General features: G+C 48.7%; 1 protein-coding gene across 1 annotated transcript in view; it reads left to right on the forward strand.

Annotated features, from left to right (window-relative positions):
• Positions 1 to 12656, forward strand: part of ANKRD31 (ankyrin repeat domain 31) — a 108759-nt gene that overhangs the window by 58821 nt on the left and 37282 nt on the right. The window contains exon 6 of the mRNA XM_030192298.1: positions 6623 to 6763. Coding sequence (XP_030048158.1) covers positions 6623 to 6763 — 141 coding nt within the window. The remainder of the gene's footprint in view (positions 1 to 6622; positions 6764 to 12656) is intronic.

Below are 12656 nucleotides of genomic sequence, written 5' to 3' on the forward strand. Positions count from 1 at the left end.
CAAGAAGCAGGTAATTTTACCTTTTATAGCGGGCAGGGGGTTCCCCAAACGGTCTCCTCGTGGCTTATGGCGTCGGAGGGCAAGGACGCGAAAAGACGCTTCCCGGACCGCATGCGCGCGTCTAGCGGGGAAGCGGGGGGTTCGAAGACAGAGTCGCCTTTTTTGGGCCCTTTTTCGGAGTCGGGAGAGTTTCCCGGTTTTTCCTCCAGTGCGGCGGGCCTTCCCGCCTTAGGCACCCAACCCCCGCTGGCCTCCCTCCCGGTTTTGGCCGGCCACGCTGCTCGGTCAGCTTCTTCTTGGGCCGCCCTCGAGGTGGGAGACGTTAATCCTATGGTCGCCCTTGACTTGGGCGACGGTAAGAAGGCGGTGAAATTAAAGCGCCATTCTTCCCGCGCGGCTCCTTCACGGAGTGTCGCACCGGATGCCATTTTGGATGTGCAGCATGCCTCTCCCCCACTCTTGGGAGCGCAGGTTGAGAGTGCCTGTAGAGCCGTGGCCCAGGCTGCAGAAGTGCACAGACTGGGGGGTTTCTCCCCTGAGTTCATGTTGCTGCTGCATCAGGCTTTTCTTATGCAAAACGCTGTCCCTGCTCCCCTATCTGATAAGGGTGATGAGGCCTCCATGATCAAGCGCCCTCTGGTGGATCTCCAGGCCCTAGGGGACTCTGTCTCCTCTGATGTGGATGAGGGCAGCGTATCTGAGTTCTCCCAAAGGTCCTTAGGGGATTCTTTGGAGGAGACTGATCCTCGCTCGGATGGAGCGGATGACCCCTCTGCAGCGTGGCTTTTTCGCTTAGAGGATTTGCCTAACCTGTGAGTGCAGGCCATGAGCATTTTGAAAATTTCCTCTCCAGAGGAAGGCCCTCTCTCAGCCTCAGCTGGCTCAGCCATTATGCTGGGAACTAAGCGCCCGCCTAGAACCTTCCACGTTCATGAAGCCATGCAGACTTTAATTTCGGCTCAATGAGATTCCCCTGAAGCGAGCCTTAAAGTAGCCAAGGCAATGTCCCGTCTGTATCCTCTGCCTGAAGGGGAACGGGAAGCCTTTCTCTGGCCTACAGTGGATTCTTTAATCACTGCGGTGACTAAGAAAACGGCTCTGCCGGTGGAAGGTGGCACTGCCCTGAAGGACGCTCAGGACAGGAGATTGGAGGCGGCCTTAAAGTTGACCTTTGAGGCGGCCGCCCTGAGTTTGCAAGCCTCGGTTTGCGGCTCCTATGTGGCCAGGGCGTGCCTGACTGTTTTGCAGCGGGCTTCCCCCTCGGATTCTTCCTTGAAGGCGGACTGGCCGGCCCTGGAGTCGGGTTTGGCCTACTTGGCAGACTTGCTGTATGATGTCTTGAGAGCCTCGGCTAAAGGTATGGCTCAGACAGTGTCTGCCCGGCGGTGGCTCTGGCTTAAGCACTGGTCGGCTGACCATGCCTCAAAATCTCGCCTAGCCAAGTTGCCTTTTAAAGGCAAGCTGCTCTTTGGGGACGAACTGGACAAGATTGTGATGGAGCTTGGCACATCTAAGGGCAAGAGGTTGCCGGAGGTCAGGGCACGGGCCAGCAGTGCTCGCCCTGGTTCCTCCAAGGGCCAATTTCAGGAAGCCCGTCGGTATCGCCCAGGCAAGTCGACCTCCTCTTCCTCCTCTTCCTTCAAGCGGAACTTCTCCCCCAAGCAGCATTCCTTTTGCAGAGACTGCCGTCCCGGAGGTTCGTCCTCCGGCCCTCCCCAAGGGTCTCGTACCCAATGACGGGGCCCTGGTCCATGGCCCAGAGCAGATAGAAGGACGGCTATCCTCGTTTCTGGGAGAGTGGACCAGGGTAACTTCAGACTCTTGGGTTCTGGAAGTCATCAAAGACGGCTACAAGTTGGAGTTCTGCTGGCCCTTGAGAGACGGGTTTGTGAACTCTCCCTGCAAGTCTCCAGTCAAAGCTGTGGCAGTGCAGCAGACTTTGGACAGCCTGATCCGCCTGGGCGCGGTGGTCCCAGTGCCAGTAGATCAACTTGACAAGGGACGTTACTCCATTTACTTTGTGGTGCCAAAGAAGTGAGGTTCTGTTCTGCCTATTCTCGACCTCAAGGGAGTCAATCGGGCCTTGAAAATATGGCACTTCCGGATGGAGACTCTCCGCTCCGTAATAGCTGCGGTGAAAAAAGGGGAATTCCTGGCATCCTTGGACATCAAGGAAGCTTGCTTACATATTCCCATCTGGCTGCCTCATCAGCGCTTCCTGCGCTTTGCAGTCCTGGGCCGCCACTTCCAGTTCAGAGCCCTCCCGTTCGGGTTGGCTACTGCTTCACGGACCTTCTCCAAAGTAATGGTGGTCATCGCAGCTTACCTCCGCAAGGAAGGAGTGCAGGTCCATCCCTATCTGGATGACTGGCTGATCCGAGCCCCCTCTTATGCAGAGTGTGGGAGAGCTATGGACAGGGTTATTGCTGTTCTGAGCTCCCTGGGATGGATCGTCAACTGGGAGAAAAGTCAGTTCTGCCCGACTCAGTCCCTGGAGTATCTGGGAGTTCGATTCGACACCCAAGTGGGCAGAGTGTTCCTGCCAGACAACCGGAGCGTCAAGCTTTGGACCCAGGTGGACCAGTTCCTAGCATCCTCTACACTTCGGGCTTGGGACTATGTGCAGCTCTTGGGCTCCATGACGGCCACGATGGAGGTAGTGCCCTGGGCCAAGGCCCATATGAGACCACTACATCACTCTTCTTCGGCGGTGGACTCCAGTTTCGGAGGATTACGCTGTACGCCTTCCCTTGGATCCAGCGGTGTGCAAGGCGCTGAGTTGGTGGCTGAGGCCAGACAAGCTGTCTGCAGGAATGCCTCTTACGACCCCGGAGTGGGTTGTCGTCACGACGGACGCCTGTTTGATGGGCTGGGGAGCCCACTGCCTGGGAAAGACAGCGCAGGGGCTCTGGTCTCCTGCGGAGGCGAAGTGGTCTATCAACCTCCTGGAACTCCGGGCCATTCGGTTGGCGCTTCTAGAGTTTCTTCCGGTACTGGTGCTGAGGCCAGTATGGGTCCTGTCGGACAATGCCACGGCTGTGGCCTATGTCAATCACCAGGGAGGTACCAGGAGCGTCCCTCTAGCCAAGGAGGCCATGAAGCTATGCCTGTGGGCTGAAGCGAATCTGGAACAGCTGTCGGCGGCCCACATTGCGGGAGTCATGAATGTCAAGGCGGACTTTCTCAGTCGCCATACTTTGGATCCCGGAGAGTGGCAGCTGTCGGCTCGGGCTTTCTTGGACATCACAAAGCACTGGGGCCAGCCGAGCCTGGATCTGATGGCGTCCTCGGCCAATTGCCAAGTGCCGCGGTTCTTCAGCAGAGAACGGGACCCTCCATCTCTGGAAGTCGATGCTCTTCTCCAGCAGTGGCCGGCACAGGAGCTTCTCTACATGTTCCTGCCCTGGCCCATGATGGGCAGAGTGCTAGGCCGGGTGGCAAAGCATCCGGGCCGGGTGATCCTGGTGTGTCCGGATTGGCCCAGATGCCCCTGGTATGCGGGCTTAATCAGGCTCTCAGTGGACGGCCCTCTGAGGCTGCCAGCGGAGCGGGGCCTTTTGCATCAGGGTCCCGTGGTGATGGAGGATCCCTCCCCCTTTGGTCTTACAGCCTGGCTCGTGAGCGGAAGCAGCTGAGGAAGAAGGGCTTCTCAGACAAGGTCATCGCCACTATGCTGAGAGCGAGGAAGCGCTTTACTTCTACTACTTACGCCAGGGTTTGGCGTACCTTTGCATCGTGGTGCGAGGCAGGCTCTCTATCGCCCTTCACTGCTCCAATATCTTCAGTGTTGGCGTTCCTTCAAGAGGGTCTGGAGAAAGGCCTGTCGCTCAGTTCACTAAAAGTCCAGGTGACGGCTCTAGCTTGCTTCAGGAGCCGTTTGAAGGGTGCTTCCCTGGCTTCGCAGCCAGACGTGGTGCGCTTCCTCAAAGGAGTTAATCACCTGTGCCCTCCTCTGCACTTGATAGTGCCTACGTGGAATCTAAATCTGGTGCTACGGGCCTTGCAGAAGCCGCCCTTCGAGCCCTTGTCGAGGGCATCGCTGAAGGACCTGACGTTGAAAGCGGTCTTTTTGGTGGCTATCACTTCAGCCAGAAGAGTTTCCGAGCTCCAGGCACTCTCGTGTCGAGAGCCGTTCCTGCGGTTCACTGAGGCAGGAGTGTCGATTCGCCCAGTGCCTTCCTTTCTGCCCAAGATTGTTTCTCGCTTCCATGTGAATCAGCAGCTTTGTCTACCCTCCTTTCATAGGGAGGATTACCCAGAGGAGTATCCTGCTCTCAAATATCTGGATGTGAGACGAGTCATCATCAGATACTTGGAAGTGACCAATGACTTCCGGAAGTCAGATCACCTGTTCGTGCTGTTCGCAGGCCCTCGTAAGGGTCTGCAGGCATCTAAACCTACTGTGGCACGTTGGGTCAAGGAGACGATTGCGGCAGCTTATGTGGCTGCAGGGAAGCTTCCGCCTATTCAGCTGAAGGCGCACTCTACTAGAGCACAGGCGGCATCGATGGCAGAGTCCAGATCCATCTCCTTGGAAGAGATTTGTAGAGCGGCAACTTGGGCGTCGGCTCATACCTTCTCACGACATTACCGCTTGGATGTGGCTGCTCGGGCCGAGGTCCAGTTTGGAACTTCAGTATTGCGTTCAGGGATTTCCATGTCCCGCCCTGGGTGAGTACTGCTTCGGTACATCCCACCAGTCTATGGATTGATCTGCTTGATGAAATGGAAGGTAAAATTATGTATCATACCTGATAATTTTCTTTCCATTAATCATAGCAGATCAATCCATAGCCCCGCCCAGACATCTGTATTGTTTTTGTTCTGGTTATATTTCAGGTTCAAATATAATCTTCAGTTCCTGTTCAGGAGGACTTCATGTTCAAGTTCTTCCAATTGGATTTTTCTTGAGTTGAAACGATTTTGTGTTACAGTGAGCTGCTGCTTCCTCTCCCCCTGTTTCGGCGGTGGCTGGATTGATAACTAAATTATGCCGGCGCTCCCTCCCGCTTCGTGCGGCAGTAGGGTAGCTTTGTATCCCTCCCGCTTCGGCGATGTTTGGGTAAGCCAGCTCCTCCCGCGGTTGCGGTTGCAGGATAAGCCAGATCCCCCCGCATCGGCGGGTGTGGTGTCCCGCCCCCGCTTCGCGGGGATGTTGTGGACAGATTCCCCTCCCCTGCTTCGGCGGTGGTGAGCTGGGCAGAGTGTTCCTTTGTGGGTGTAATTCTCTAAGTGCTGAGTCCTGCGGATGGAGCTTTGATATCGACATACTGAGGAGTTTCCGGCAGCACATGACCACATACTACTACTACTACATATAGGGAGGCAAAAGATTGCTCTCTATCTCCACCTGCTGGTAGATAGACACAACCCACCAGTCTATGGATTGATCTGCTATGATTAATAGAAAGAAAATTATCAGGTATGATACATAATTTTACCGTGCTGGTGCCCGCATAGTTAAGTGACCAAATGCAGTCCTAACTGTGGTCGATTAGCTATGCAAGTGCTGGCACTGAATATCTGCCAACAACTTTCAGTCGTGGCCCAGAGCACTTCCCAATCCACCCTCCTGAGCCCCAGAAGGCCCTCTTGGGCCCATTAACTGGCACTGGTTAGATTAGTGGTCCTTGGGGCATGATCAAACCCCATTCGTGCTTCCTAATGGAAAATAGCCACCACGACCTCTAATGGTAGTCTCACAGAACTTCTGCTAGCACCATCTGCTGATTGGAGGTGCTCAGGGGAGTGGGGGTGGGATTGGAGGTGTTCCAGGGGTGGAAGGGGAGATTGGAACATGGTGCTTGGGAAGGGGTGTGGGATATGTGGACTGCACTTATACAGTTCTCAGCTGATGACCAGGACCCATATAAGTATCTTATGTGAGTCCAGACTTAATAGTGCCTGCCAGAATCCACATAAGTCCAGGAAGACACTGGTTATTCTTTGTCAGTGCCTGCACATGGCCCAGCATTGAATATCCAGAGCTAATTTAGCCAGTGATGATCAGCTTTTCAAAAATGTTGACCGCTGCTGGCTGAGTATTGACCAGTAAATAGTCCACAACTTTCTTCTTCATCTGTTTCAATAATAACAGTCTTTTGGGGTTACTGTTCTAAATATTGGTCAAACCAATTCCCTTCTACTCAGTTTGCAAGGTCTTTTCTCTCCTCTTTGGGATCCTCTTCCACATAGGACTCTCTCCAAAAAAGAATCTATTCCCCAAAATACCCTCTTCTGTGGGTAAGCTTCTGGTTGATGTTTCTCTCTTTTTTTGTCTCAAGCTGTCACTTTATTCTCCTCTTCAACAGTAAGACAAAGTCGTGGGTAAACTTCTGACTTTCACATGCAAGACACTAACTCAAAGCTGAAGGGATGCTTCACAGTGGACATTAAAAAGGCTCAGTCTTAAATAAAAGTACTACTTCATATAACACAACCTTTAATCTAGGCACACAGTAATCCAAACATCAATCCATACCACACACTAGTGGTCTCTGACTTATGTAAGGGCAGGCAGAACCATTGCAGCCATTCCAGCAGGAGATGCTATAGCAGAATTATATACACCTCTTTTCTACATTAATATGTATGCTCTCCTTATATATGTGTGTGTTTCCAGGATTCTGGATTTAAAGCCACTCTTTTATGGGATGGCAGCATTAGAACCAGCAGCAGCAAAATTTTCCGCAATCCTGTTCAGTGGGTCAAAGCACTCTTAGGAGATGAAATTTCTGTCAGCTGGAAATATGTATTGAATAAGGTATGTTTTTCTATTTTCTTTTGGCCTAGAATTTCATCAACCTTTTTGGGTTTCCAGTTTAGTCACAATCTGGGGCATTTGAGCACTTCACCTTTATTCACAACTATACATTTTCTCCCACTTTAAACCTTTTCCCCTCCAATCTTTAGAGAAACAATCTGGGCCATGAGCAATGGTCTACAGCTTTCTCTCTAACCAGTGGTATAGCCCTGGGGGGGGGAGGGCCTTTTGGGCTCAGGCCCCCTCCAGAGCTGCAGCACCCCCTTTACCTTTGCTGACAAGATGCCGAAGCTTTAGCAGCCAAATAAATACAGTGCCGCCGCTCCCTTTCATCTCATGCTGCTTCCTTCCTGCAGCTAGTGGTGGCGTGCCTTCAGCTGTCAACACCAGGACTTCTAGTGGCAATGTCTGCAGGAAGGAAGCAGCGCAAGGAGGAGAGGAGTGGCTTAGACACTGTAATTATTTGTCTGGTGGGGTCTTGGCATCCCCGCCAACATAGGTATGATTAGCATGCTCGGGGAGGGGAGAGAGAGGAATAAGTTGTCCTCCCACTCCACCCCTGGGCATCTCCAAAATTAGAGGGATGGCTATGCCCCTATTTCTAACCCATACCAGCCAATATTCAGCCAGCAGTGATTAGAGGTTTATTTTAAACGCTGACCATCACCAGCTAAATTAGTCCCGGATATTTAATGCCGGGCTATATGCGGACACCGGCACTAAAACTTCAGGGCTAATTTCACTGGAGCTGGCTACCAGAGCTTATACAGGTTCTGGCTGATATTCAGGAGGGGAAGCTCTCTTGATGTATTGTTCAGCATTACATTCTGGAACCTAAGAGGCAAGGGAGGTCTTTGTGGATGCCTTGTCCACTAGCCAGTCCAAACTTCAGACTCCCACTACTATGATTCCAAGTCTGAGGGGTCCTGGGGTCAGTCCTGTAGGTCAGCAGGTCTATTTGAAGAGGAGAGGCCTATTGACCTCCCTTGTGACCCTTCTTCTTGTGAGGAAAAGAGAAAGTCCCATCAAGGACTTATCCTTTACTGATTTTGTTAAACAAATTAATCCAGGGCAGAAGATATTGGATGTTCTTTTTTTTCCTTGCTGCTATCCCCTAAAGAAGATGTGACACTACAGTGAGCTTTTAAGCCTGTAAAACTGTATTATTTCTTGAAGTGTATTTCTCTAGTTTGGCCACCAAGTGGTGCATGAGACTTACAATAAAAATCCTCCTTAATGACTTGATTCCATTCTACATCTAAACCAACTAATACTGATACCTTCTAATTTGATTATGTTAATCACATTATCACTATTGGTCATTATATATTTCCCGTTTTATTTTGTGTTATGTAAATAATTCTACTGACCTATCTACCTAATTTCTTACACAGTAATATGTTAAATTAGACCATACCTCTTACTTCTCTTTATGATTATACCTTTTGCAACATAGTGTAAGCCACATTGAGCCTGCAAATAGGTGGGAAAATGTGGGGTACAAATGCAGCAAATAAATAAGTGGTGCATGTTTATGTTTGAAGCTGTTACAGAGAAATGACTGTTCCTTCTTTAGTTAACACAGATGAGAGGTAACCTGCAGTGATATGGCCAGCTATTTTATAGCTTGTTGTTCTGGGCTCTGATTGGCCCAGGAGCTCAAGTCAACTAGGATGTACTGGCTTTTTTCTTCAGCCTCAGCTTGGAAGTAGAGAAAGACAGACCCCTTTACTGAGACCCTGTAAGCAGTTATATTCTGTAACCTGTGTACAGCCACATTTCCTTTACTTCCCAGGCACTATTCAGGTAGTGAACAAAATGTTTAGATAGTTTTATAATTGATCCATATTCAGTTACCTGTTATTATGTGCTGTTTTTGTTCCATCTGTTTTTATGGGTCACAGTTTAATATTTTTTATGAGAATAAACAATTTTAGTTTATTGCCTCTGCCTGTCTGAACTGACTAAGAATCCCGGTGGTTTGTGTGTTGGATCTGTGAATGTTTTCTGGGAACTGTGGAACTACTGGGAAGCTTGCCAGGTGCCCTTGGCCTGGGTTGGCCGCTGTCGTGAACAGGATGCTGGGCTCGATGGACCCGTGGTCTTTTCCCAGTGTGGCATTACTTATGTACTTATGTACTGGGAGTGTGGTCCCCAGTAACCTAATAATCACTGGGGATAATTTGAGAGCGGGAGACTCACCCTGAGGCAGTTGGGACCCAGTCGGTGGGAGGAGGGTGCTAGTGTAGAGCACAAAGCGGCAGGTGCAACAAGCGGACCTGAGCTGTGCTGGGGATAGACCCTCTAAGTGGCCAAGGGGTAGCTCCAGGCATGTGGCGAGGGGTTTCGTGACAGACAGTGTCTATTCATATGATTCTTAATGAACAGATGAAAATAAGAGAGATCCCCTCTGTGCATCTTGCTCCCACATTTGAAAAACAACAGTTACACCAGCAATCTGTGGTGAGTGAATTCACTCTTAAAAGGCCAGGAAAATGCAAGTCCACTATTCAGTGCTTCCAGGGAAGGATGCCCTTGTTTGGGAGGAAAGTTTTTCTGAATGCTATGCTCACTTCTTGTATAGCATCCTGCCAGCTTTTCATGGGTCAGTGTGATCTGTTTTGTGAAATGTAGAAGAGGTATATCAGTTTCTTCCTTAATAGGCGGGAAAGGTGAAAGGTGCTGGGCATGCAGGGGAGGGTTGAAGGGAACTTACCCTCCAGGGAAGGGGGAGAGATGTGGACCTGCAAGGGAGGCTGGAACAAAGGGAGAGGGGTTAGGGTTAGAGGGAAAGGAGAGGGATGTTGGACCAAGTAAATAAAGGAAGAGGGGGTCAAATGCTGAACCAAAAATGGGAGAATGAACCAGATGCATAAGGGGGAGGGGGAGAGGAGCTGGTTGGGGTCAGAGAGGAGAGGGACTCATTGATGTGGAGGAGGGAGAATAGTCCCCTTTCGACTTAGAGAGGGATAGAGAAACAGAAGGGAGATGATGGGCATCGTTATGGAATTTCTTTGGGTGGGAGCATGGGGACATGGACACAGGTGAGATGCTGTATTGGGATGGCATATGGGCACAGAGGATCAATGCCTGACATAGGGGTGGGGAGGGAGATATGGGAATAGAGATACAGTGGACGCGGGGTTGCGGGAGATATGTTAATAGAGATACAAAGGACACAGGGGAGGGAGATATAGGAATAGAGATACAATGGACACAGAAGGGAGATACCAGACAAGGGGGAGAATAGGAACACAGGGGAAATGCTGGACAAGGAAATATTTGGCATGTATATCTTGCCAGAGCTGGTGTTAGACATGGCTGGGGCCCAGGGAAGAAATCTGGGAGAGGACCCCAAAGCCCATTACCAAGCTATGCCGCCTTCAGTTTCTGGCAGGCTTGGAGCTCTCTCTGGCCAAAGCCAAGCACAATTGCCCTAGTTGCACCCCCTCCCCCCCAAACACCATCTCTGGCATGTGCTGTCTTTATATTTTACACAGGAGGAAATGCCTTTCTTTCTTGTTTCTCTAGTGTCGTACTACATGCAAGGTCTGGCTTCTTGGGGTTTCAGTTTTATTTATATTTATAGAGTTTTTGGTCACTTATTCTGTATTTGGCATTTGTGTTCTGTGTGTGTAACCCCAAGGTATTCTGTCACCATGAAGTTTCTATGTAGCATTCTGTAGTAATTTGGCTTGTTCAGTTTTCTTGATAATGTATCGATATTTTAGGGCCTACTGTAATATCTAGGGCACTACCTTTTCATAGGTAGCATCCTTATTTTGGAAGTTAGTGCTGGCATGGTAGATTTGCTCTAGATTCTGAGTGACTTTTTGTTTATAGATTTTTAAAATTAATTTTACAATATTGTCTATTATTGAGATTACCAAAGTTTCTTGGTATGGTGAGTTTTATGGGGAAATGTCCTTGCTATGCTCTGCATCCATTGTTGGTGGAAGGCCATGAGATTCTCTGGATGTGGAATGTATTTGGTTTCAATATCATGTGTATTGGAGGACCATGGCTCAATGGGGGCTGAAGAAGAGTGCAGTCTCTTCTACTTCCCGTAGCTCTCAATTGGCCACTGAAGCTTGCACTGCTACCCTCATTGAAGTAATTGGGAGTGAGTAGAGGTGGAGCATGGGGTGGGGTGGGGTAGGGACAAAGCATGGGTGCATTAGGTGACTATATTTTTCTCTTTCAAAATGTTGGCAACTCTAGTGCTCACCCCTCCAACCTGTTGGCCCACCCAAACATTGCCTTCTGTCTATGCCATTGGCAAGGAATAGGCATCTTGAAAAAGAGAAGTTTTAAGCTCAGTTTTAAAAAGTGGCAAAGTGATGATCTGTCTGAGATGGGATGGTAGGGAATTCCATAGTTTTGGACCTTGAAATGAGAACATGGTGTGTCTACTATGTTCGTGAAAGATTTCAAGGTGAGTTGGAATGGTGAGGAGGTTAAGATGAGCAGATCTAAGAATACGAGTTTGAGAATAGGGAGTAAGGTATCATGAAAGTAAAGCGATTCTGAGGGTTTTGAAGATTAGCAGGAAAATCTTATAGGTAATACAGTATAGGACGGGTAACCAGTGGGAGGTTTTAAGGTAACGAGTAACGTGATCATATTTTTTAAGATGGTAAAGGATTCTGATGGCAGTGATTTGGACCAACTGTAATTGGTAACAATCTTTGACACAATGTCCAAGATAAAAAGAATTGCAGTAGTTTGTGTGAGAACCAGAGAATGTATAAGGATGCTAAGAGCAGAAGGATGTAATAGAGGTTGGACGGATCTAATGAGATGTAATTTATAGAAAGAACATTGAATGACCTTAGAAATGTGCTTGCTAAGGATGAGTGAGAAATCAAGAGTGAAACCAAGAATACTTGTGTAATAGACCTGGGAGACAAGGCAACCATTAAGAAGGATAGGAGAAGATAGAGGTGGCTGATTTGAAGAAGGAGAGAATAATTTTAACTTTAGACTTGCCTAGGTTAAGAACCAGCTTATTTTTTGTATGCCATGACGTAATTTGCTTAAGACGGGTGTTAAGTGACAAAATATTTTGTTGATTGGCAGGATCTAAAGGACAAAGAATTTAAATGTCATCTGCATATACAAAAGTAGTTAAGTCAGTGGGTTGTGCTAGTGTAAGAAGTGGGGTCAGGAAAATATTGAAGAGCATAGGAGAGAGAATAGACCCTTGGGAGACACCTATTGAAACTGAAAAGCAGTGAACCAAGTGTCATTGGAATAGACAGTGTATTGCCTATTTTCCAGGTAGGAGATAAACCAATGGTGAACGTTGGCTGTGATTCCTATAGAGAGTACGCGAGACAGCAGAATAGAATGGTTGATTAAGTCAATAGCAGCGGAAAGGTCTAGGAAGAGGTGGAGTACTGGTCTAGATTTATTCAGGAAGTAGCAAATAATATTGGTGAGGCCTAGTAATGCTGTTTCAGTGCTATGATGTTGGCGAAAGCCAGTCTGATTGGAGGTGGATCGCATCTGGGAAAATATTTTGGAGAAGACAGTCATGGAAGGGATATCAAAGTGACTGCTAGAGAAATGAGGGTAAAAGTTGAGTGGGAGGACAAAGTAACAGAAAATGGAGGATGAAGTCCATTGTTGAAACGGCCTTTGAGAGTCAGGATTTTAGACTGAAAATGCGTTGCAAGTAATTGTGCTGGTGGGTTGGGTTTATCCACGTGGCTTGAAGAATTTTTGAATGTTGTTAGTGTCTTAAGGGTTTTGTATAGAATCGCTGTATTGGGAGCTTTAGTAATTTTTGTAGAGTAATAGGGTTTTTTGGCAGTAATAATAGCCATTGTAAGAGTGAGCAATGGCCTTAAAAGCAAGAAAAGAAGAGTTGGTAAAGAGACGTAACCATTTT

Source organism: Microcaecilia unicolor, chromosome 2 (assembly GCF_901765095.1).
Source record: "Microcaecilia unicolor chromosome 2, aMicUni1.1, whole genome shotgun sequence".
Taxonomy (NCBI): domain Eukaryota; kingdom Metazoa; phylum Chordata; class Amphibia; order Gymnophiona; family Siphonopidae; genus Microcaecilia; species Microcaecilia unicolor.